At 42.4% G+C, this 24,379-nt stretch overlaps 1 protein-coding gene across 8 annotated transcripts in view; it reads left to right on the top strand.

Moving 5' to 3' along the window:
- KCNH7 (potassium voltage-gated channel subfamily H member 7) overlaps positions 1–17,035 on the top strand; it is a 264,571-nt gene extending 247,536 nt beyond the window's left edge. For 5 of the 8 annotated variants that reach the window (XM_079976250.1, XM_079976248.1, XM_079976246.1 and 2 more), the window contains 4 exons: positions 2,419–2,670; positions 6,427–6,595; positions 15,085–15,274; positions 16,543–17,035. In XM_079976250.1, the coding sequence (XP_079832376.1) occupies positions 2,419–2,670; positions 6,427–6,595; positions 15,085–15,274; positions 16,543–16,812 (881 nt within the window). In that variant the 3' untranslated portion in view covers positions 16,813–17,035. The remainder of the gene's footprint in view (positions 1–2,418; positions 2,671–6,426; positions 6,596–15,084; positions 15,275–16,542) is intronic. The other 3 variants (XM_079976249.1, XM_079976247.1, XM_079976244.1) reach the window with 1 other exon arrangement.
- The last annotated feature ends 7,344 nt before the right edge of the window (positions 17,036–24,379 follow it).

Genomic DNA, 24,379 nt, shown 5'->3' with positions numbered 1-24,379 from the left:
TAGATGGAGCAATTAATATCAGTTTTGCCTTTGTACAGAAGACTGGTTTGTACACACAATCTCTCTTGATCCTACATCCAGTCAAGCAACAGGCAATGTCAGAGTTCGAGGACACATTGCAGCTAGGCGAAAGCACTGAAGGAAGATGTGGAGCAAGGCCATTGAGGGGCATGGCCTGTGGAAACAGGGTATGCTGGGGAGGGGGTGTGGCCTGGAGAGAGCCCCCAAGGGCCACATAGAGAGGCCTGCAGGGTCACATTTGGCCCTGGGTCTGAGGTTCCCCTCTCCTGCTTTTTTGGAAGAATTTTCAGCAAGAAAAAGAAGCATTGGCATCCTTAAGAGCATAAGAAGAGCCTTCTGCACTGGATCATTGCCCCATGTAGTCCATCACCCTGTTCTTGCAGAGGAACATGGGGAATCATAGAATCATAGAATCATAGAGTTGAAAGAGACCACAAGGGCCATCGAGTCCAACCCCCTGCCAAACAGGAAACACCATCAGAGCACTCCTGACATATGGTTGTCAAGCCTCTGCTTAAAGACCTCCAAAGAAGGAGACTCCACCACACTCCTTGGCAGCAAATTCCACTTTCAAACAGCTCTTACTGTCAGGAAGTTCTTCCTAATGTTTAGGTGGAATCTTCTTTCTTGTAGTTTTTTTTTTTTTTTTAATGATATTTATTAAATTTTCCAATAAAGACATAAAAAACAACAATAAAAACAGACACAAGCAAAGACAACAAGTATAACTTTCAAACCTTATTTTCTCAACCTAGTTTCACCGACTTCCTCATACCTCACCGTTCTGTATTCTAATTTCATTATCCCATCAGCACATGCAAGGTAGATTGTTGCCAGAGCAAGGATTGCTGCTTGTGGTGCTGCATCTAGAATAGGGCCCAGTTTTAGTCACCCATGCTTTCTAAGAGGTTTTGGAGGGAAACGTCTGGGGAGGTCAGTTTGAATCACCACCCAGTGAGCAGGGGCAGATCCTCCAAGGGTCTTCTGGTGGTTCCCTCACTGTCAGAAGTGAAGTTACAGGGAACCAGGCAGAGGGCCTTCTCGGCAGTGGCACTCACCCTGTGGAGCGTGCTCCCATCAGATGTCAAGGAGATAAAGAACTACACAACTTTTAGAAGGGGTCTGAAGGCAGCCCTATATCGGGAAGTTTTTAATGTCTGACGTTTTACTATGTTTTTATATGTGCCGGAAGCCACCTAGAGTGGCTGGGGAAACCAAGTCAGATGAGCGGGGTATACTTATTATTATTATTATTATTATTATTATTATTATTATTATGAAACTAATGGAACTTAAACTTGAGGGCCCCTAATCCTGGAGGGGCCCAGAAGCTATATTAGTCCACGTCGCTTTAAATGTTTGCTTTTAAAAGTGTATCATGCATGTATATAACATTTACCTAATTTTCCCTAACTTTCATTCCCCGACCCCATAACCCAGAAACTATAAGGCACAGGATTATTTTTTTTAATTCACACCAGTGACTTTGACATGTGATATAATCCAGCACAGCAATTTAAATCAAAATCTGAGATGTAGTAACTAATTATGAAAGAAAATTGTGATGATCTGTCATGGAACAACCCCACTGAAGAAGATAACAGTGGTTATAAAGACCTTGTTGATGATTGAGAAGGGGACCCGATATCAGTTCAAGATTCAGGGCTCCCAAAATGTAGGTCAGTCACTGCCTATGAGGAATCACAAAATCTAGAAATTGGATCTAGATGCTACGCATGTTAGCAAAGAGCGTAATGAGCTCTTAAGGCCAAAGTTGTGGGTTTATAGAACAGCTATGGTTAAGTTAGCATTAACAACCTATGCACATTTACTCACGATTAAGTCCTGCTGCATTCAGAGCTTACTTAAACAGGTATAGGGATCAGATTACAAAATCAGCACTGGGGCAGTATAAAGATTACACATAACAGAATTAAGTTTAGTAATCATGAATAGAAAGCAGATGAAGAAATCTCTCCAAAATATTACGGCAAACCAGTTTAGAGACTCTTATGGTAAACCGTACCCTTAATCAATCTTTTGTGCTAGAAACATCTTGACATTTCAGTTTGAAATACATGAAAAGGAGAGAAAAGGGAAAGATCAGGAGTCTTTTGTGAGAACATATTTTCTTCTTGTCCCCATTTGATTTATTTATTTGCACACACTGGTTTTGTTTGGCTTTTGTAACCCACTTGAGACCAACGGAGAAATGAATCACACGATCTGCTGAAGGAAATGCATTTTAAATCGCTAGCCCCTCTCTGTAACAAGACATAAAGAACCATTATCTCTAGCAGAGAACAAACTTGCTAAATGGTATAATAACTTTCCCCCTGCTACCCCAAGGACAAGGCTAAATTTCATATCATTTACTATAATGGTTTCTTTTTTTAGCAGACTATGACAAAGACAATGAGGGTTCTGTGGATAACACCAGACATTATCAGGTCACCGAGAAGCATTTTGGGGAGAAGAGAAGCAGATCATCATCTTTTGTGTCATCCATTGATGATGAGCAGAAACCGTTGTTCTCTGGGATCATAGGCTACCCATCTGTCCTGGGAAAGACTGCAGTGCTGGGTTTTGAGGAGATGATGCATGCAACAGGAAGAATTCAAACTAACAAAAGGAGTCATTCTTGTAAAGGTAATCCATGCAAACGTTTTAAAAACATATTCAGAATTAATAGTCCATGGCAAATTATACAGCAACATGCTTTTTAACCTTGCAATGAAACATTTATTTAAATTCTTTCCTTATGCTCAAATTCATAACATTCTGCTAGTTAATCCCATCAAGCATGGGCTGTTGTAAGCAATTATTCCCTTCAAAGGGCACGATTGATTTGCAGGGTCTTTGCTTCTACATAGGTTTACTACCAATCCTCCTGTAATTTTTGGTTTTATTGTGCCACTAACGTTTCTTTGTACCTTAATAGTGTTCCATCTAACTTGTGGGGGGAGGGACACTGTTTGCTGAGAAAACTGCAAATCTCAGATTCCTAGCATCAGGGAGAGCTCAGTGGTAGAGCCCATAATTTGGATATAAAATGCCTAGCTTCAGTCCCCTGGTATCTCCAGATAGGGCTAGGAAATGAATTCTGTATGAAACCCTTGAAAGCAACTATTAGTTGATGTAGGCCATACTGAGCTGCTATCATCATCATCATTGTCGTCGTCGTCGTCGTCGTCACCACCATCAGTTGTTATTATTAGCCCCACACAAGGAACTCCTAAGGCAAATTACATCCAATAAACAGAAATATAAAATGCATACAAGTAAACTAACTATACACTAAAACTCATCGAAAAGGTGGTAATGTTGGTGCCTGGCAGGCTTCCATGGAGAGAGCATTTCACAGGAAGCCACTGCAGAGAAGACTCTCTTTCTCGCTCCCCACCCCAGTGTGGTGTAGTGGTTAAGAGTGGTGGACTCGTAATCTGGTGAACCGGGTTCACGTCCCCGCTCCTCCGCATGCAGCTGCTGGGTGACCTTGGACTATTCACACTTCTCTGAAGTCTCTCAGCCCCACTCATCTCACAGAGTGTTTGTTGTGGGGGAGGAAGGGAAAGGAAAATGTTAGCCACTTTGAGACTCCTTCTGATAGTGATAAAGCAGGATATCAAATCCAAACTACTACTACTACTACTACTACTATTCTTCTTCTTCATCATCTTCTTCTTCATCTTCTTCTTCATCTTCTTCTTCATCTTCTTCTTCATCATCTTCTTCTTCATCTTCTTCTTCATCATCATCATCTTCTTCTTCATCTTCATCATCTTCATCTTCATCATCTTCATCATCTTCATCATCTTCTTCTTCATCTTCTTCATCTTCTTCTTCTTCATCTTCTTCATCTTCTTCATCTTCTTCATCTTCTTCATCTTCTTCATCTTCTTCATCTTCTTCATCATCTTCATCTTCTTCATCATCTTCTTCTTCATCTTCTTCTTCATCTTCTTCATCTTCTTCTCTCATAACACTACAATGCCACTAACCTTACAACTCAGTACAAATGTACTGGCGGGGGTGGGGGTGGGAGAGAGAGCCAGAGGAGGGGGAAAGTGTAGGAAAGCTAGAGGAGTGTTAAAATTAACAAGACTGGATTGCAAGCAGCTTTCAGACTAGCTGACACAACCTTAAGGGGAATAAATAAATAAGAAAGAAAGAAAGAAAGAAAGAAAGAAAGAAAGAAAGAAAGAAGTGGCACAAAAATTAAGAAATCTTGCATCTTATTTTCTTTTTAAAGCAACTGATGAGTGTGATACGTGGATAAGCACTCGTTCTTGGATGTGCTTAAAAAGCAGGAGTGGACCTTTTTAAAATAGTTTCCAAACTCTACCAAGCATTTGGAGTGGTATAGGAGTCATTATCCACTGTGAGCACAATTTAATAGGTGTCATGTGCAATTCATACTCCAAGTGAGGCATGTGCGTGCACATTCCACTGATTTCCCTTCTCGGTGCAATTAAATATACCTATTCAAAAGAATTCCTGTGTCATTTCGCACCACCGACAATTCAGCAAACAAATCTTTCTTTTTTTACAGTCCGGAATGCTGGCTGAACCCCCTCAGGTTCTTGCAAAATGTCAAGATTCCTACATTTGCAGTTGGGAAGCTCACCTTTTTTCTTTTTCTTTTGGCGGCCACAAAAGTGTTTTTGCAGCTATAGCAACATTTTCCAAGGCAACCTAGTGCAAACTATACTCTGGGCTAAATTTAGCAAGTTTAAGAGGTGTGTGTTTTTATTGTGACAAAACACAAACCAATATAATTTTCTTTGTTCCTTTGCTGGGGCTCTCAGTGGTGTTATTAAGAGCAAATCATCTTTGATCGGGGGGGTGGGTTGGGGGGTGGTTCTTGTGGTTAATGGTGTTTGGTCCAGTCATCTGTGCTTGTTTTCATTGCCATTCTTAATTGAATTAATTCAAAACACTGTTTTCTGCAACACCTATAAATATATGGCTGCGAATGTGTGGTTGTTTATTAATTTGCTGATTTTACCTCTGTATCGTAGGCTAGCTGTATATTCTCACATACCCCTCCCTACTCTCCACCCGGAGAAGCAAAAGATCTTAACAGAATTCAAGGAGAGGCAAAAAAACTCAAAGAGAACATGAAGCTGGGCTGTTGAGGAATGTGGCCTGGTGAGAGGAAGCGTGGCTGAGGAGGTGTTATAGCCTGGGAGACAAATAGAGAGGATGCTGAGGTTCATTTGGCTCCCAGGACTGCGGTTCACCATCAGTCTCTATTGCCAAGCATGGAATCATTTAAACCTTAGTCTAGTTCAGGAGTGGGGCACTTACAGCCCTGCAAAGGCTGCTAATCTCCAGTTCCCATCAGCCCCATCCAGCATTGCCAGTGGTTGGGAATACTTGGACAACTGTCTATGAACTGCTGGATGGCCACAATTTAATCACACCTGCTTTAGTTGCTTGGCAGTGAGTTAAACTTACCTAACATGGAACCGTCCAATTGTAGAGTCGGAAGGGACCACATGGGTCATCCAGTCCAACCCTCTGCAGTGCAGGAATCTTTTGCCCAGTGTGGGACTTGAACCCGCAACCCTGAGATTAAGCGTCTCCTGCATTACCCACTGAGCTATCCTAAATTTTTGTTTAGGCATTCCACAAACACCGCTGTGCAGTGCTTGTGATGTTTCCCAGAATTACAGTCTATATATTTTCTTTGTGGGAAGAAAAAAGATTTTTAGACATTATTTACATGTAAAAACGATGGTCTTTTACAAATCAGCTCTTGGAGGAATGTAAATAATGTATTGTATTGTTTGCATTTCCATCCTCAAATGAATGAAGTAGCTTTCCCATTGTTTTCCACCCCATTAAAATGTGGGTTGGGCATTTATTATATTTAGAGTTACCAGTACGAGACTGCTTTCTTTCCATGTATCCCTGGAAGTATGACGCACAAGCTAGCCAGCAAAATCATGGCATTGCTTAGAGCAAGGCTTTTACAAAGTTCTCTGCAAGGTCCTTCCCCCTACTTCTGCCACAAGAGGCTGGAGCCAATTTGACCAAGGCCTACACAGATTGAAATTAATTAACATGACTGAGTAAGGTCCATTAATGTCAACTGGTCTGTTCTGAGTGAAACTTAGTTGAATACACTCCTAGGGGCAGCATATTTGGGACATAATTTGCCAAAACTTTCCATGCTCTAAATTGTATCTGAAAGTTCCTTTCATCCAGCCTCATATCTGAGCCAGTATGACAGAACCTGTGGCCACACCAGCCCACTTTATAAATGAGGCTAGAGCACAGTGCGAGCATCATCATGAAGACAAAGGAACAATAACTTTTGTGGACATTCTCTAACATAGCCTACTCCCATATTTTGTAGCTTTGTTTAAATAACCAACCTCCACTCTTATATTTTGGCAGATATCACCAACAGAAGAATCTGGGAGGAGGATCACAGCAGGAGCCACCAGGAATCATCCAGCCAGTCCGCATTGCCCCATGTCACGTGGGGCATCTCCGAAACAGAGAGTGAGATCAACTATGGAGAAGTGGAACAGAGGCTAGATTTACTTCAAGACCAGCTCAGCAGGTAAGGAGGGACATGAGGGAAAGAGCAAACCTTGGCTATCTGTCATGATTAATAATGACAACACCGTTTCTCCAGTTTGTGCCTGTGAGCCCAAAGAGAGTGGCAACCCCAAAAGTTCAGCCAAAAAGGACAATTTGATCAATCATCTTAGGGAAGAGGTTAGTTCCTTTTTCATTGCTCAGTCATTTCTATTCCCTAAAGCAGGGGTCAGCAACCTTTTTCAGCAGGGGGCTGCACTGTCCCTCAGACCTTGTGGGGGAGCGGACTATATTTTGGAGGGAAAAAATAAAAAATGAACAAATTTCTATGCCCCATAAATAACCCACACATTCTGCTCATGTAAAAACACCAGGCAGGCCCCACAAATAACCCAGAGATGCATTTTAAATAAACGGGTATATTCTACTCATGTAAAAACACGCTGATTCCCAGACCGTCCGCGGGCTGGATTGAGAAGGCGATTGGGCCGCATCTGGCCCCCGGGCCTTAGTTTGCCTACCCATGCCCTAAAGTATTTCCTCTGATCCCTTTTTCTATGTTTTTTCCCTTCTCCCGGAAAATGAAAGTTTGCAATGTGTGGCTGTTTCCCTCTTTGAAAAGAGTAGCCCAATGTGTCAGCTGCCTTTGAAGCATGTGTTACATTCCATTGCAAGAACATTCAATATCTGATGTGAGAGCTATTTTGCTACTTTCTTTGTAATAAGCAACTACAAACTCGTTCCCCACCCTGCAAAAAAGAAAAGGAAAAAGCAGCTCTGTAAGTGTCACTTAGTCACACTGTGCAAGGAAAACAGTTGTTTTCTTTGTCAAAATACTGTATAGGTAAGCTTCCTTTTCCTAATGCACTCCATATAATATTTCAACACTTCTCTCTTCTAAGTGCCTACGATGTTATGGTAGCAGTTGGTTAAAGAACACAGCTCTCAGCCTTGTTCAGAATAAAGTGAAGTAGAGCTGATTAGTCATACAGCACAATTCACCATATAACTGCATCTATTCCAGAGTATTCAGAATTTATTTGTTTCAGCCAGTGATGCAAAAAATAAAAATTAGCTGAAACCATAAAAATAACATGGAGTAATGAAACAATCCTAAGCAGAGCACAAGATAGTATCAAATAAACAGCAGAATTACCCAGTTTTTGTTGGCTGTTTGCAGGTTAGTAGCGCTGCAGAGAGCTTGCTGGGGAGACCATGATTAAAAAGGGACTCAAAAATAACTTAAACAAGGTTTTAATTACAAAAACAAAAACTCCTTATACACTAAATACATCAACAACAAACCAGACCCAACCACCAACCCATCCCCCAGGGTAATGGGAGAGCTAGGTGCTGCTCCTTATATACTACACCCAATTGCTGACACAGCTTAATCAATACAACTCAGCAGCACCTGCTATGTTTCACATCTGTAAAGCTGGATCTCGTTATTTTGCTCTGGCCCTTGCTCTGGCCCCTTAAAGACATACACATTGGGTGGAACAATGATGAACCTTTACATTTAAAGAAACCATTCAACAGTTTTATTTTGCAGCAGCCAAGACAAATGTACCCATTATTGATCTCTTGTTATTTGCATGTAAAAATTCTGACTTATGGTTATTTGACTAGTTGACCCGTGCCTTCAATAGGAAACAGAAGAATGTATTCTGCACATTTTGGGGAGTGGGGTAACAGAACAAAATAAGTGCTGCTGCTGCTGCTTCTTTGGCGATCATTTGCAGACGAGTAAGATTGTCTTCCATGAACACAGTTTTAACAGCGAGTCCGTAAGTGACTGTAGAGACCAATTCTGGATCCACACGTCCTTCCACAGTGGGGACATAGGTTTCTGGGCGGGAGTTGATCACGGTAAGGGTTTGCCAAGCATGCCTCCCTTTCGTCCTGAATTCGAGTGTCTTCAAAACCCATGACACCTTTGGTATAGGCTGTTCTCCAATTGGAGCGCTCACAGGCCAGTGTTTTCCAGTTGTTGGTGTTTATACATTTTTTTAGATTTGCCTTGAGAGAGTCTTTAAACCTCTTTTGTTGACCACCAGAATTACGCTTTCCATTTTTAAGTTCGGAATAGATAATCAGGCATCCACACAACATGATCAGTCCAATGAAGTTGATGTTGAAGAATCATTGGGGTAATAGAACAAAATAAGTGCAGGATATATTCAACGACTTCCTCATCTTAGATTTTAGGGGAGGGTATAATATTGCCCAAGGGGATCTTGGGCCTGCATTTATTGAAGTGTCACTCGCCATTCCTCTTGTCAAAACACTTTTTGACATGGAAAAGGGTCATGTACTACTATGGTAGATCATCTGCTTTGCAAGCAGAAGGTCTTAGCTTCAGTACCTGGCATCCTGTCTGAAACCTTGGAGAGCTGCTGCCAATCAGTGTAGACAGTACTGAGCAAGGTGGGCCAGTGGCCTGACCAGTAGTCAGGTATCCCCATGTAATAAATCAGAAGGGGTACCCAGTGGGGTGCCTAAAAGAGCCTTTAGAAACTTGTTCTGAGATTATGCCATAGGAAAAGAAAACCAAAGAAAGCCACAGGCTTCAGATTATGTGGGTTCAATTTATTTTGGAATGCATAGATCCTCCAAAATTCCAGGACCCCAGTAACAGATTGCTCTGTTTTAGTCCCAGGGCATGGTCTGAGGGACATGGGTGGCGTTGTGGTCTAAACCACTGAGCCTCTTGGGCTTGCTTATCGGAAGGTCGGCGGTTCGATTTCCTGCAATGGGGTGATCTCCCGTTTCTCTGTCCCAGCTTCTGCCAACCTAGCAGTTCGAAAGCACACCAGTGCAAGTAGATAAATAGGTACCATTGCAGTGGGAAGGTAAATGGCATTTATGTGTGCTCTGGCTTACGCCACAGTGTTCCGTTGAGCCAGAAGCAGTTTAGTCATGCTGGCCACATAACCCAGAAAGCTGTGACAAACACCAGCTCCCTTGGCCTGAAAGTGAGATGAGCACCACAACCCCATAGTCACCTTTGACTGGACTTAACCATCCAGGGGCCCTTTACCTTTTTAAAAAAACAAACAAACAAACAAACAAAAACCTTATATGGTGTAGCAACCTTGTTGAATCTGAAGACGTCAGGATCTGCTCAGTGGCAAGATGGGAGACCACCTGGAAATCTCACCTACACCACCTTTAGTTCTATCAGCAAAGTAAGGCAGAATGTAAATATAACAAATAAATAAAAGTATGCCTGTGATTGATCCAGTAAAGAAAACCCTCAGATAATGGAATGATTTAACTTGCTCTGTTTTATAGTAATCAAACTTTTCAGTCATTTTGTACCCAAAGACAATCATTTTGGGTTTTTTACCACGATGGACTTATAGGATGCAGTCTTACACTCACCTGCAGGGACCATTGCACCCCATGAGACTTTAGCTTGAATAGAGAAGTATAGGATTGCACTGCAAAGCAGTAGAGCACATTACAGGCTGCAAAGCAAACTATCAGACCATCTTTACCATTATCCACTATCTGTTGTGGACAAAAGTATTAGACTTTGGTTGTTTCCAGATTACCTCTTATTAAGCATTCATCCTAATTGCCTTGCAAGGATGTATTTTGATGTTGCATCAAGCTATTGTTATCCAACACATACCTGTGTATTTCCCCATCACTTTCCTTATTGCAAATAGTCAGAATTGGTGTGGGGGTTTTTTGGAAGGGGGGACTGGATCTGTTGCCCAAGAGCATTGAATTTTAATTCTGCAACCTGGATTTGCTAGTATGCGATTGAATCCCACCTGTGAAATAGCTTCTGCTTGGAAGCCCCCCCCCCCCAGTTGACCTAGTGCATTCTACCACAATAAAGTTGTAGGTTTCTGGTGCCTACAGCTTCAGGCTGAATTACAGATTACCTATTCCTGGTCAGTTTTTCTTCAGTCGGAATCATGTGTCCTGTCAGTGCTAACCAGCCACTGATTGTTGTAACCAAAAGGAAGCAAATCAATAAAACAACTGGCAAGATCTGATGGAACACAGATAAAATTTGCTTTGCTCAGCCTTAAGGCACAAATGAAAGTAAAGTCACCATATTTATCTTGTTGACTCCTTCTGTTTAAGAATTGGAAATTAAATTTGAAGAGGGATTTTAAGATTTACTTAATCATTCCTCAAATCGTAGGACAGAAAAAAAGGAAAAATAATAATCTTCCTCAAGAGCCAACGTAACTGTGAGTTCTTTGTTTTCCTTGCCCCATATGTGAAAAAATCGCCTGCCAAGACAGTAATAGAGTCAATATATCTATACTCAGTAACTCAATTCTAAAACACAATTTGTTCCAAGTTAATTCTATACAGAATTTCAGGTTCCCAGGGTGATATAGATGTTAACTATTAAAAGAGAGGAAAGAGGAATCCATACTGTAATTACCAGAGAAAACATAATTCAAGCTTGTTTGTTCACTCCTCAATTTTAGGGCCATATTAAGAAAAAAGTGACAAAGCCTTTTCCTGCTAGTTTATAAGCTTTACACCCAGGTAAAATAGATTTGTCTGAATCAATAGCAACAATCCAAGCTTCTTGTAAACAAATCATATTGTGTCTCCTAAGCTGTTTTTGAAGATCATCCCCAGGGCAACAAGTGGTCCAGCCAGCAATATTCCGTGGAAACAATAGAGGCAGCTATTATTCCCCATTCTCTGGGGAAGAGTTCTTTGTCATTGGGACAAGGCATTTAATCAAATCGTGAAGGAAACACTCAACTTCTCCTTAATGGAAGTTCATTTCCCTGCAAGATTTCACTAGATGGTAATGAAGATGGCCTGCCATCATTCTTCTCTTTCAGGCAGCCTAGAATTAATCTGTGGCCCAGAATTGTCAAAAACATAATTTGCTGTCAAACAGTCTCCTCTTTCTCTCTTAGCCTGGGTTTGCACTGGGTAATACAGGAATCATGTTGGGATCTGCTGGATTTTTATCTGCACGTGCAAACTTGTGTATTTAGCCTTGTGGTTGACTAAAGGGTTTTCTTGATTTACATTTTTCAAATATGGGGGGGGGACCAAAGATGGCTTGCCCCCCCCACCACCACCACCATTTCCTTTTTTGACATCCTGCTTAAGGCACCTGCAGATTTTCAGTATTTTGCAGAAAGCACATACTGGAACTTTATGTTTGTGCCATTTATGTGGATTAAAGGGCTCGATTGTCCTTGTTCAACAAATCCACTTAAGAAAACTGTTTGCAGTTAGGAAAGTGATGCAGAAATGCACTGAGAAGTGCAGGATGAACGAATGATCTGTAAGCACTCTTTGTATGCCCATTTTCATATATCTGCCCAAAAAACAAATCAGAATGAATCCTCAATAAAAACCTGGCAGCCTTATCACTATGTAAGCTTTGTGCAAGTAATTCAGGATGAATGCTTAATAAATAGGCTCTCTTAGCTACTGTTCTTACAATTTATAGGGAGTTTGGGCAGGGGACTGGACTCTCAGGTTACTGAGTGTAGATTTGCAGCCTGAATTTTAGTACATGATTTGACAGTTGTCCTCATTTATGGCAGATTACTTGTCAGCTGATACATTTTATATTAATGACAGGAGCAAGCTAGGAATAAATCACACAAAGTAAAGTGGAGTTTATTGGGGGGGGGGACAGGATCTGCACAGGAATATCAGGCTAAAGAGCACATCAACTCTTCTTCCGTAGGACTTGCCCCCATGAAACAGTTGCAGAGACTGAAGGTTCCTGCCTTCCCACAACTGCCTAAGTCCCCTCAGTAAAACAAATGTTCAGTAAAACATATTGGAAATGGCTAATCCAGACAACTCTGAACAATATCCCATTACAGTGGTACCTCGGGTTAAGTACTTAATTCGTTCCGGAGGTCCGTACTTAACCTGAAACTGTTCTTAACCTGAAGCACCACTTTAGCTAATGGGGCCTCCTGCTGCTGAGGCACGATTTCTGTTCTCATCCTGAAGCAAAGTTATTAACCTGAAGCACTATTTCTGGGTTAGCAGAGTCTGTAACCTGAAGCGTATGTAACCCGAGGTACCACTGTACATCAGTGCTCTGTAATCTGAAATGATTGGCTGAGTATAGGCTCCTAAACATCAGAAATTTGCTAGAGTTCAGTCACTAAAATGGATCCTATCTTAACTGTAAAACAAAAATGTTGTAGCTATCCCCTGAATTTAGAAATGGGCATGAAATGGGCATGAAAACAGAAGATATCCTTTGGCATGACCTTTTGGTTTCTGAAGGCTGAAGTATCTCGCAGGACGACGCCCCTTCCCTTTTGCAAACGGGCACAGAAAAGACTTACAAGGAAGCAGCACTGCATCTAATTGGAAATTGGCCTTTGTCCAGCCTTTTACTTTTTTTAATAAAAAATAAATAAAATCATTTCCCTAGGATTCCATTACTGTCAGCACTTTTGTCATGACAAATGGGCAATTTCATCCTGAATTGACAAACTCAGTCTATAATAGTCACCGAGTGCTCCTGGGCACATTGCACTGTACATTTTAACAAGCAATTTAAAGCCGATATAAGGCTTCCCTTGCATTCTATGAGCCAATAAAGCCTGAATAGCTGTGGCCTAATTTCCAGTGGAAAAAAATAATAAAAATGCAGCAACATGACATATGTTACAAGACAGCAGGTAGCAGGAAGCATGCAGAGAGCTCTGTCTGCTGCTTTCTGCCTGACAAACCCTTGGTGGTTTGGGATAATCATTTGCAGTGGAGCAGCTTACCTGAGAACTCAGGGCTGTGGCTCTAAGTGAGAACTGGTGAAAACTGCCGCCACATGAGTGTTTATTTATTTCATTTGTGAATTAAATCTAACTTACTTTTTTGACAACAAAACGCCCAAGGTGACTCACAATAGTTTAAGAGCAACATGTAACCACATCAAAGTAACAAAATGCTGTTCGTAACAGAGAGATAAAACGAGGAGCAACTGTAGCAAAATCCACAACAGCAGGAACCCCCCCCCCCAAAAAAAATACAAATTAAGATAGATCAAACACCTGGCAAATACGGAAGCATCTTTTTTTCTGCTTGCCTGGAAACAAGCTAAGAAAGAGGCAGGCAGGCAGGCTTCCCAAGGAAGGGAGTCCCAGAATCTTGGCAATGCTATTGAGAACTCCCTGCTGTGTGTCTGAGCTTCAGTGCATGGAGGAAGGCTTTTAATGAGAGATTCCCTGCAAGCAACCACCATAGTGAAAATTGATCAAGGAAGGGTTTTGCATGGAAACCCCTGCGAGAACAAAGGGGAAACCTATCCATTTTCGCAGCACCTCTCACCTGAGATCATTAGGATCACCGTTTTAGAACTGTTTACCTGAGAAAAAGTATCTTGCTAGTACATCCAGGTTATTTAATAGTTCCTGCACAGCTGGTACCGGGGGAGAGCATGCCAGACCCCAATAAATATTATTTCTCTATCAGAAATTGAACATGTTCAGGATCGAATGTTATTTTGAAATGCATTACAGTGGTACCTCGGGTTAAGTACTTAATTCGTTCCGGAGGTCCATTCTTAACCTGAAACTGTTCTTAACCTGAAGCACCACTTTAGCTAATGGGGCCTCCTGCTGCCGCCACGCCGCCGCTGCGCGATTTCTGTTCTCATCCTGAAGCAAAGTTCTTAACCAAAGGTACTATTTCTGGATTATCGGAGTCTATAACCTGAAGCGTCTGTAACCTGAGGTACCACTGTACTTGTATTTGTCTTTCAGAAATTTAACATGGGGCACAAAACTTCACCTTTTCTCCTCCTTCCACTGAACCTCTCCTATAATAGTCCACACACACACACACACACACACACTGGTGCAGCCATTGAGCTCCTGTCTGAGATTTGAAGAAGGGCGTCCTTAGACCAAATCTGAAAGGATCTACTCCTTCCCTAAAGCTAAATTGGTCCCCTGACCTGGGATCAGGCACAAACTTTGAAAGCATTCTTCTGCCACTGAGTTCCAGCTGTTCAAAAGCTGCCTGCAATCTGCTCTGTTGTGGGCTGCCGTGCAAACTACCTCCCGCCCAAAGAAGATACGTTAGCTATCTTCAAATATCTCAAGGGCTGTCACATGGAGGATGGAGCAAGATTGTTTTCTCCTGGTCCACAGGCTAGGACCTGGACCAATGGATTCAAATGACAAGAAAGGAGGTTTCCGACTAAACATCAGGAAGAACTTGCTGGCAGTAAGAGCTGTCTGACAGTGGAGCAGATTCCCTTGGAGGTTTTAAAGCAGAGTTTGGATGGCCATCCATCATGTGTGATGTAGCTGGGGGGGGTGTGGACTAGATGGCCCTTGGTGTCCCTTCCAACTCCACACTTCTTTGATTCTGTAAAAGAAAACTGCTAGCCATAGAGTGCCATAAGGAATCTTCTCCCCCTGTTTATTCTTGTTCACAAGTATAAAGTGAAGTTACTGCAAGTTGTGGCTCGTTCTTTCTTGCCAAAACAGTGCTATCCCTACAAACATACTTACTGATCTCTTGTTACTTTCCCAGGCTTGAATCCCAAATGACTTCTGACATTCAAACCATCCTACAGCTGCTGCAGAGACAATCAGCACTTGTTCCACCTGCCTATAGCATGGTGGCCACTGGGGCAGATTATCAGAGGCCAGCTGTCCGAATAGTGCAAAGTCTTCACCCCATAGCATCTATTAAAACGGACAGAAGCTTCAGTCCTTCACAGGTATGCATCTGTATACAGGTACAGATATGTCAGTGGCTTCTTGTGGTTTATACGGCTGTGTCCTTTCATGGGCAAGAATTCATGTCATCAGATGCATCCATATACGAGCAGGAGAAAAGCCCTGTTGGGTGAGATCAAGGGTCCTTCTCTAGGCCAGCATCCTGTTACCCACAGTGGCCAACCTATGGGATACCTATGGAAGCCCCACAAACAGGATCCGAGAGCTGCAGCCCTCTGCCACAGTCGTTCCCAGCAGAAGCACAGTGCCTCTGATGCAGCGTATACTCACTAGGACTGTTAGCTATTGATAACATTCTCCCTGTGAATTTATCTGTGTCTATTAGACAAGCTAGGGACGCAGGTGGCGCTGTGGGTTAAAGCCTCAGCGCCTAGGGCTTGCCGATCGAAAGGTCGGCGGTTCGAATCCCTGCGGCGGGGTGCGCTCCCGCTGCTCGGTCCCAGCGCCTGCCAACCTAGCAGTTCGAAAGCACCTCCGGGTGCAAGTAGATAAATAGGGACCGCTTACCAGCGGGAAGGTAAACGGCGTTTCCGTGTGCGGCTCTGGCTCGCCAGAGCAGCGATGTCACGCTGGCCACGTGACCCGGAAGTGTCTCCGGACAGCGCTGGCCCCTGGCCTCTTAAGTGAGATGGGCGCACAACCCCAGAGTCTGTCAAGACTGGCCCGTATGGGCAGGGGTACCTTTACCTTTACCTTTATTAGACAAGCTATTGCCTATGAAGGTAGAGGTGTTTATTTGTGTATGTATACATCTTACAATAATGCCAGAGACCTAATTTCAGACCCTCCAAGTATCTGTATTTTCTAGGGACAGTCCCAGATTTACAGAAGCCATCCCGATTTCTGATTTGATCCAAGAATGTCCCACTTTTTCTTAGGGCATCCCTATTTTCATCAGAGAAATGTTGGAGGATATGGAGTTATGTGACCTCCCCTGAGCCAAGGAGATAAGTAACTCTACAACCTTTAGAAGACATCTGAAGGCAGCCCTGTATAGGGAAGTTTTTAAATGTTTAATGTTTTATTATGTTTTATATGTGTTGGAAGCTGCCCAGAGTGCCTGGGGCAACCCAGTCAGATGGGCAGGGTATAAATGATTTTAAAAATTAGCATTATTATAGAATAGGACGCCCTTATTTTCATCAGAAAAGTGTTGGAGGGTATGCAGTTTTCACTTTTAGGTTTTCATTAGAAATGGACTCTTTAAAATGCTTTCTGACCCTGCTGTTGTTTGGTTTTGTTTTCTCAGTGTACTGAATTTCTAGACCTTGAAAAATCAAAACTGAAATCCAAAGAATCTCTCTCGAGCGGAGTGCATCTTAACACCGCCTCAGAAGACAACCTGGCATCCTTTCTGGAACAGGAGCAGGCCCAGTCTTTAGAGCTGCCCCAACAACATCATCGTAAGGCTTACCTCCACCAAATCAGACACCCATCCTTGCCAGATTCTTCCCTAAGCACTGTAGGAATCTTGGGTCTCCATAGGCATGTTTCTGATCCTGGTCTTCCTGGGAAATAACCCTTTTATACTCTTACATCACCTAAAATGTAAGTGCTTTTAATGGCTGGGTTTTTCCCCTTTTTTATTTTGTATTTAAATCCTCTATACTTGACTCAGGGGCTGCAAGGATATACCATTATATGCAAAAGTACTGTATATTTTCCTAACTTTGTAGCTTATAAGGTAAGGTTAACCAGTAACAATGTAAATATATAAATATATACATATATATATATATATATATATATAAACAAACTGTATGTTCCAAATATAAAGCTGCCAGCATTCTCAAGGCACCTTATATTTTTTAATTTTTTAAAAAGCACCTGCATGTTTGGAAATGATAATGGATCTGTTGCATGGAGACTACTATTTACTGTTTTCAACGAAACCCTGTTTTACTGCGGATAAGCCTTCCAAAAAAAAAGCACCCAATAATGATGGTCAACACAGAAATTACTTTTTTTTTTTTAAGAGCTACTCTGCAGCTCCAGCAAAAAATAAATAAATAAAATTTCAATTTACCTTTTGAAAATTATACAGTGGCCATTCTGGCACTGAACTTCTCCCCCCCCCCCCCCTTTTATAATCAACACAACCATACCATGGCTTGGATAAAAGACTACAGTAGCTAAGTCTTCTGTGTTTTGGAAGTCATTCATGTAACACACCATTAGCAAAAATAGGTGACTTTTAAAAATAAAACTGCTAGAGCAACTGAGCTGCACAGTGGAAAGCATCATCAACGACTTGCACCCCCATTAACTGAATGATGTCATTTAAAAAAAAACTTATTTTCTCTTTATTAAAACCACATCAGTACCTATAAGCTGCCACCCTACAAAAGGCAGTTAGCTGTCAAGAGACCCTCAAACATAATCAAATGCAATAAATATAATTTCTACATAACACAGAAGACTTTGTTCCTTTTGTTCAATGCGAAAAGCTGAGTGATGGAAATATTTGGCTCCTTTTTATAATGGACATGGTTGCGTTTTGAGATCTCTCTCTTAATTTTCTACACACACGGGGGGGGAGGGGGGAGAGACTGATCCAGTTGTGTTCTTACATTAACAGAAGGCTTTTCAATCATCAGGTACCTCTGCTAATGGAAGGAGGCGACCTGCAAATTTGCTCTTCCTCCTGAAATCCCAATACCACCACTTTCCACCATGTTCTGGAGACTCCCTGAACTCTATGCAGCTGATTTTTGGGAGGTGTTGCTAGGAGGAGAAATTAGCAAAAATGCCCCCACTCTTCCTCCATTAGCAGATGCCTTCACTGGATCGAAACTCTTTCCATTGGCTGCAAGAGCAGCAGTTGGGTTCTGCCCAATTAGATAAACCACTTCAACGTGGTTTTCCACCTGGGTTATTTTTTTAACCTTAGGGCATTCTCACACAATGGCACCAGAGTTGCCCATTCATATAAAACTCCTTACATGTTAAATTTGTTCCTTCCGGGTAGTGGAGCACAATGGGTAGTCTCGATCCATTCTAGCACAGTACCCACATACTGCGAGGGGCAAGGGGTGGTCACCATAGGGTTCAGTAGAGCCTTGGTTTTCTTCTGATCCTTGGCACACTCTCAAATGCAAGCATGCAAATGTAGAATGGGTAAAAGGTAAAGGACCCCTGGACAGTTAAGTCCAATCAAAGGCGACTATGGGGTTGCGGCGCTCATCTCGCTTCAGGCCGGGGGAGCCAGCATTTGTGCACAGACAGCTTTCTGGGTCATATGACCAACAAGACTAAACCACTTCTGGAGCCACGGAACAACGTGACGTAAGCTAGAGTGCACAGAAACACTGTTTGCCCTCCCGCCACAGCAGTACCTATTTATCTACTTGCACTGGCGTGCTTTCGAACTGCTAGGTGGGCAGGAGCTAGGACAGAGCAACGGGAGCTCACTCTCTTGCAGGGATTCAAACCGCCGACCTTCTGATGACAAGCCATGCTGTTATGGGAACTAGAAGGTCTATCCATATACTGCTGTGTCTCTGTCCACTCCCACCCTACCCTGCTTCTGAACCAAGGCAGAAGTAGTGGGAAAAGAGAAACTGGCTGTATTGAACCCATTCATTAAAAAAACAGTGTATCTGCACTAGGATAGAGCATCTCCAAAGTAAGCTTATTCTGAACATGCATTCCCTAAACACATATTGAAGCAATACTATTCATTGAAGTAAATGGGGAGAGGGGAGTAGTTCCCAGAAAGCTATTGTAATATGTAAGCATTCCTAAAGATATATATGTAATACAATTGGGTGTTCAGTCGGTAGAACAGAAGACTCTTAATCTCAGGGTTGTGGGTTCGAGCCTCACATTGGGCAAAAAGATACCTGCGTTGCAGGGGGTTGGACTAGATGACTTGTGGTCCATTCCACCTCTACAATTCTAGGATTCTAATATATGCCTCAATGTGCATATATATATATATATGCACACCTCTTCGAGTACAGCTGTAAACCTTATTACTAAGTAAACCAAGTAAGTCTATCCGGTGTCCAAAGCTGACTCTACAAGAGTAAATTTTTCAAAGTTCCATAGGTGTTAAATACAGTCTATACTGCATGTGCATAATGCTTTGCGAATACATAAGATTTGATTTTATTAAAATATAACATGCTTCAAACGTTGTGTTTGTTTTAGAAGAGAACTGACCTTTCTCACTACAGTATTTGCCCAAGTCAAAGCAGCCACGTCATTCCTTAAACTTAAACAAAAGCTTTAAGATGGGAATCTACCAAAAGTGATGCAAGTCATTTGATTTCTGTAGGTCCGTGATGTGGTGTGAGGGGAACAGGAAAAGAAAAAGAAAAATAAGGGAGGCACCAACAGTAGGAAGAATGTAAAAAGCAAAACCAATATCCTAAAATTACTATTTACCATAATAAAGGGATGGGGAATTATTGTTTAATAGAAGGGTGCTTCTTTTAAAGCAGCAGTGGGGGACCTTTGACTGTTGCTTACCTACAATTCCCATCAGCCACAGCCAGCATGGCCAATTGTCAGGAATGATGATGCTCTAGTCCAGCAATATCTGAAGGCACATACATTCCCTCCATCCTGGATTTAATAGGAAATAGGACTGCATTGTAACAAACATACAAGATCATGAGTAGCATTGCCAACCTTTTCTGTTGATCCATGTTGGACATATACAGACATTCCTACATATATTCTGTAGATGAAGAGAACCAAACGGCTTTGGGAATTACCATATTAATAACAATTATAATGTATAAGGCTTTGCGTCGCTTGTGTTTATGGGACACACATGGTGATGAGTGTGCAAGCCTTTTGAGATCCCCCAGGACTTTTTGAGCTCCCAATATCAGTCGACAGGGTCTATGCCCATTAAAGGCAATGCTTTGATTGCCATTCCTCTGGGGGACTTGGAAAAATCACCTGTGTGACAGGGAAATGTCACCACGAGGTGACAACATTTGCCCCACTTTTTGTGTGTGTGTGTGTGTGGTTTCTTTGTTTTATAAATGTGCTTCAGCGTGTGAAATCAAGTTCGGAGCTTATGAAGTGCTACAATAGGAAAGCTAATGTTGTATTTCACATGGCTGGTCTCAATTTCACAGATGGAGAGTACCTTTATAACCACAAAGGAATTACCTGTCAAAAGTGTGAACTCAGCCTGGGACAAAAGCACCCTCGATTCCCGAAAGAGCTTGACGAAGGGACGTTTTGTTTACATATTCTAAAGTTACGTTTGATTCAAAAATTGTGCTCAGAAACTTTTAAACTAGGGTGGGGAACCTCAGGCCTCTAGGTCTCTATTGGATGCCTGGAACTCTTGCCCAGGCCACTCCCATTCCCAGGCTGTGCCCTCGAATTTTAAAAATGTCCTCTTGCTTGCCCAGACAGGTGGTGTAGAGGTGTATATGTGAGGTCAGACATTTGCATGGTGAGAACCCATGTCTACTGTTTCAATGGTAAGAGTCGCATCTCTTTCTCTGCTTTGGCCTTTAGTCTCCACAACCACTGGCATGTGCCCCCTGCCCCAGATGGGGGGAGCTGAAAAACATTCCCCACTCCACTTTTAATGGGGGGGGTTGCTTATTTCTTCATGTGCATTAATACAGCAGCCTGCCTTTCCCCCACTCTCCAGTTTCTTGTCAACATCAGCTTGCAGTTTGATTAAAATACCGTATTTTTCGCTCTATAAGACGCACCAGACCATAAGATGCACCTAGTTTTCGGAGGAGGAGAACAAGAAAAAAAATATTCTGAATCTCAGAAGCCAGAACAGCAAGAGGGATCGTTGCGCAGTGAAAGCAGCTATCCCTCTTGCTGTTCTGGCATAGCTGCGCAGCCTGCATTCGCTCCATAAGACACACACACATTTCCCCTTACTTTTTAGAAAGGGAAAAAGTGAGTCTTATAGAGCAAAAAATGCGGTATGTACAGGAGATGGTGTCATCTTCTTCCTCTGTGCTTGTCACAAGCATTATTCCATTATTTAAAAACAACAACCCTACTTCTCTGGAGCTGGGGGGGGCAGGGTTGCAGTCCAAAAATAGCTAAAGGTCACCAGCTTCATGAAGGCTGCTCCATGTGTTTTCTTCTCTCTGCCTCCTAGACTGATGTCCTGCTCCTTTTCTCCCCAGTCTTAAGAGCCACAGGTTTGCCTGCATGCAACATTGTGTAAGGGGGAAAGAGGTCGGGTGGCCTGCTGGTTTTTATGTCACAAAGGCATTCACAGTCTTAGGTTGGAACCTAGCAAAATGCCTTATACTGAATCAGACCATTGCTCTATCCAGTTCAGTATTGTCTGCAATGACTGGCAGTGGCTGTCCAGGGTTTCAGACAGTGGAGTTTCCCAGTCTCAGCACTACCTAGCGTGTGTTCACATTACAACCCCGTTTTTGTGGTTCATTTCTCAGATCTTTTCCCCCAGCTTCTTTAGTGCCAAATTTGTTCCAAGGGGGTGTTGAGGGGCAGGGATGTCTTTGCCCTATGTATAGGCTAGAGACAACTTAGGAATAGCTTAAGGGCTCTGGTCAGTGTGAAACCAGTTTGAGAAACAACACATTGAACCATAGTGCCTTATGTAAAGGTAAAGGGACCCCTGACCATTAGGTCCAGTCGTTGCCGATTCTGGGGTTGTGGCGCTCATCTTGCTTTATTGGCTGAGGGAGCCGGTGTACAGCTTCCAGGTCATGTGGCCAGCATGACTAAGCCACTTCTGGTGAACCAGAGCAGCACACAGAAACACCGTTTACCTTCCCGCCTGAGCGGTACCTATTTATCTACTTGCACTTTGACGTGCTTTCTAACTGCTAGGTTGGCAGGAGCAGGGACCGAGCAACAGGAGCTCACCCCATTGCGGAGATTCGAACCACTGACCTTCTGATCGGCAAATCCTAGGCTCTGTGGTTTAACCCACAGTGCCACCCGTGTCCCGCCTTATAACAAAGCACAGGTTAAATATCCATTTTGGAAAACACTGTGTAAACATGGATTAAAAACCCAGCACCGGAAACGCAGTGTGTGCACAGTAAGTGGCACTGTGAACACAACCCTAATGGTGCCAGAGGTTGAACCTGAAACTTTCTACAAAAAAGTAAGTGCTTTATCACTGAGCTACACTCCTCCCCATCTTGCCGTGGCTTCCCTCTAGGAACAAGAACATTTGGGAGCTTTTGACATGGTAAAAGGTCACATGGTCTTTCAACCGCATCCTACTGGCTTCTCTACTCTCTCATCTTTTGAGTGGCACCTCTCCATCCAGGCTGGGAAAGCAGTCCTGAGTAAGATGTCAGAGCCACAGGACTTATAGGAACACTATAGGGAGATATACCGGTACATTCTATTCATGCAGCCCAATGCATTGCCTTGCTGTGTTCAGTTGGGCTTACTCCTCTGTAAGTGTGCACAGGGATTGTAGCTTTCAAATGCCTACTTTAATTAAAATCCCTATCTGTTTGCTCTGTACAATCCCCGTTCTGTCATATATAATGTCCCATGTGAATTAAGCACTCTTATGTGCTTAGTTTTTATACAGCTTGGAATCAGCCTGACTCTCTCATCAGACCTCCAGTACTGATACATTTGAAAGGATAATGCTCCATCAGCTGTGGCTCACTAGCTCGAAGAAAGGAAGGAAGGAAAGCCTATTAGTGGTCATGGATCAGCATAGCCCTGCTACAAGAGTTCAAAATGTGTTATAATTGAATAGGTTTCTATGTGAAAACCAAGGATTTTTGAAAGATCTATTTAACATATAACAAATCCCCACTGGCACATAAAAATGCTTGCACTTATGTCATTAAGCTATCATTTATAGTTAGACTATATGCCTGTTGCAAAAAAATTGGCTCTTTTACTTTATTCCTTGCATTCTTTTTTTAGGCCCGCTGTGCTTTCCCTTATATTCTCTGCTACATTGTCCCATCACTGGATCCTAAATGTACATGTTCCAAACATGTCAATGAGAACGCTCTCATCATTAACCACTGAAACTCTACTTAAGGCAGTAACGCTGAGATCCTTTAAGGAACTCGTTGACTCTCACCTGAGTTTATCGTGAGCCTATGCGTTAAGGTGAAAGCCATTTCAGTCGCTGTGGTAAACAAATGTGAACTTTCTTCTCTCTGTAAATTGAATTATTTACGGTCCAAACTGAAAAGATGACACCTAAAATATTGGAATGGGGAACTGTCTTATAAGCAGAGATTAACTGTGAGATTCTGTGTCCACTCAGAAGTAAGTCCCATTGAATTTATTGAGACTTATTCTCAGCTCAAGATGTGTAGGAAGTTTCAGCCTATAAAAGCTTGTTGATCTTATTAAAAGAAGGCTTGAGGAGCAACAGTAGTATTCTGCAGATATAGTCCAGGGATGAACATGAATCAGAGCACTTCAGAAACTTTAGGTACCTGCACTAACAGCTAGCAGTGGAATGTTAGTACAGTTAGGTTAGAAATTTAAAAAGGTTCCAAGTCCACAAATCTGAATGCGCACAGTAATAGTCTGTTCCAGAAATATTGGTTATAGAAGATGGAGCTCCAATATTCTTGAATCCTGAGGAAATTTAAGCCAGTTAAAGCAGGGCTAAGCTTTTTGTGCCCCCAAAGCAGCTGCAAACAAAAACAACAAATTGGCCCTCAAAACATTTTTTTAATTATTTCAGCAATTTTTATTAGGTTCTCCTGAAATTTAGCCTATTTACATCACGGTGGTGGCATGCAGTCTGCGCCTTCTGTCTGAAGTTTAGATACAGATGCATCTGTAGAACTGAAGGGTTGTGTGGTTGCTGTTTTCTCTGAGCTTTAGTTGTGCCTCATTGAAGCAAGGAAGCCTTGGTTTGTTTACACCCACATTTGCATTTCTCCTCTCCAGCTATCAGGAGCAAGCCACCAGATGTTTGGCAGCATGGAGATAGGCCTGCTCAAATTGCCCTCGGAAGATTTTGCTTCTGCTAGTCATACTGATCACTACATATGGCAGTACTGTAGTTTAAAATGTTCTAGATGGCTTCGCAATTTTTGTGTGTTTTTAATGCTCAAAGCCATTCATGATTTTAATTGAAAGAGATGCAAGTATCATGTCCCAGGTTGGACAAACAGGGG

This window comes from Podarcis cretensis (assembly GCF_951804945.1).
Source record: "Podarcis cretensis genome assembly, chromosome: 1".
Classification (NCBI taxonomy): Eukaryota; Metazoa; Chordata; class Lepidosauria; order Squamata; family Lacertidae; genus Podarcis; species Podarcis cretensis.
Note: the sequence above shows the minus strand (reverse complement) of the source record. Positions and strands in the feature narration are given on the sequence as shown.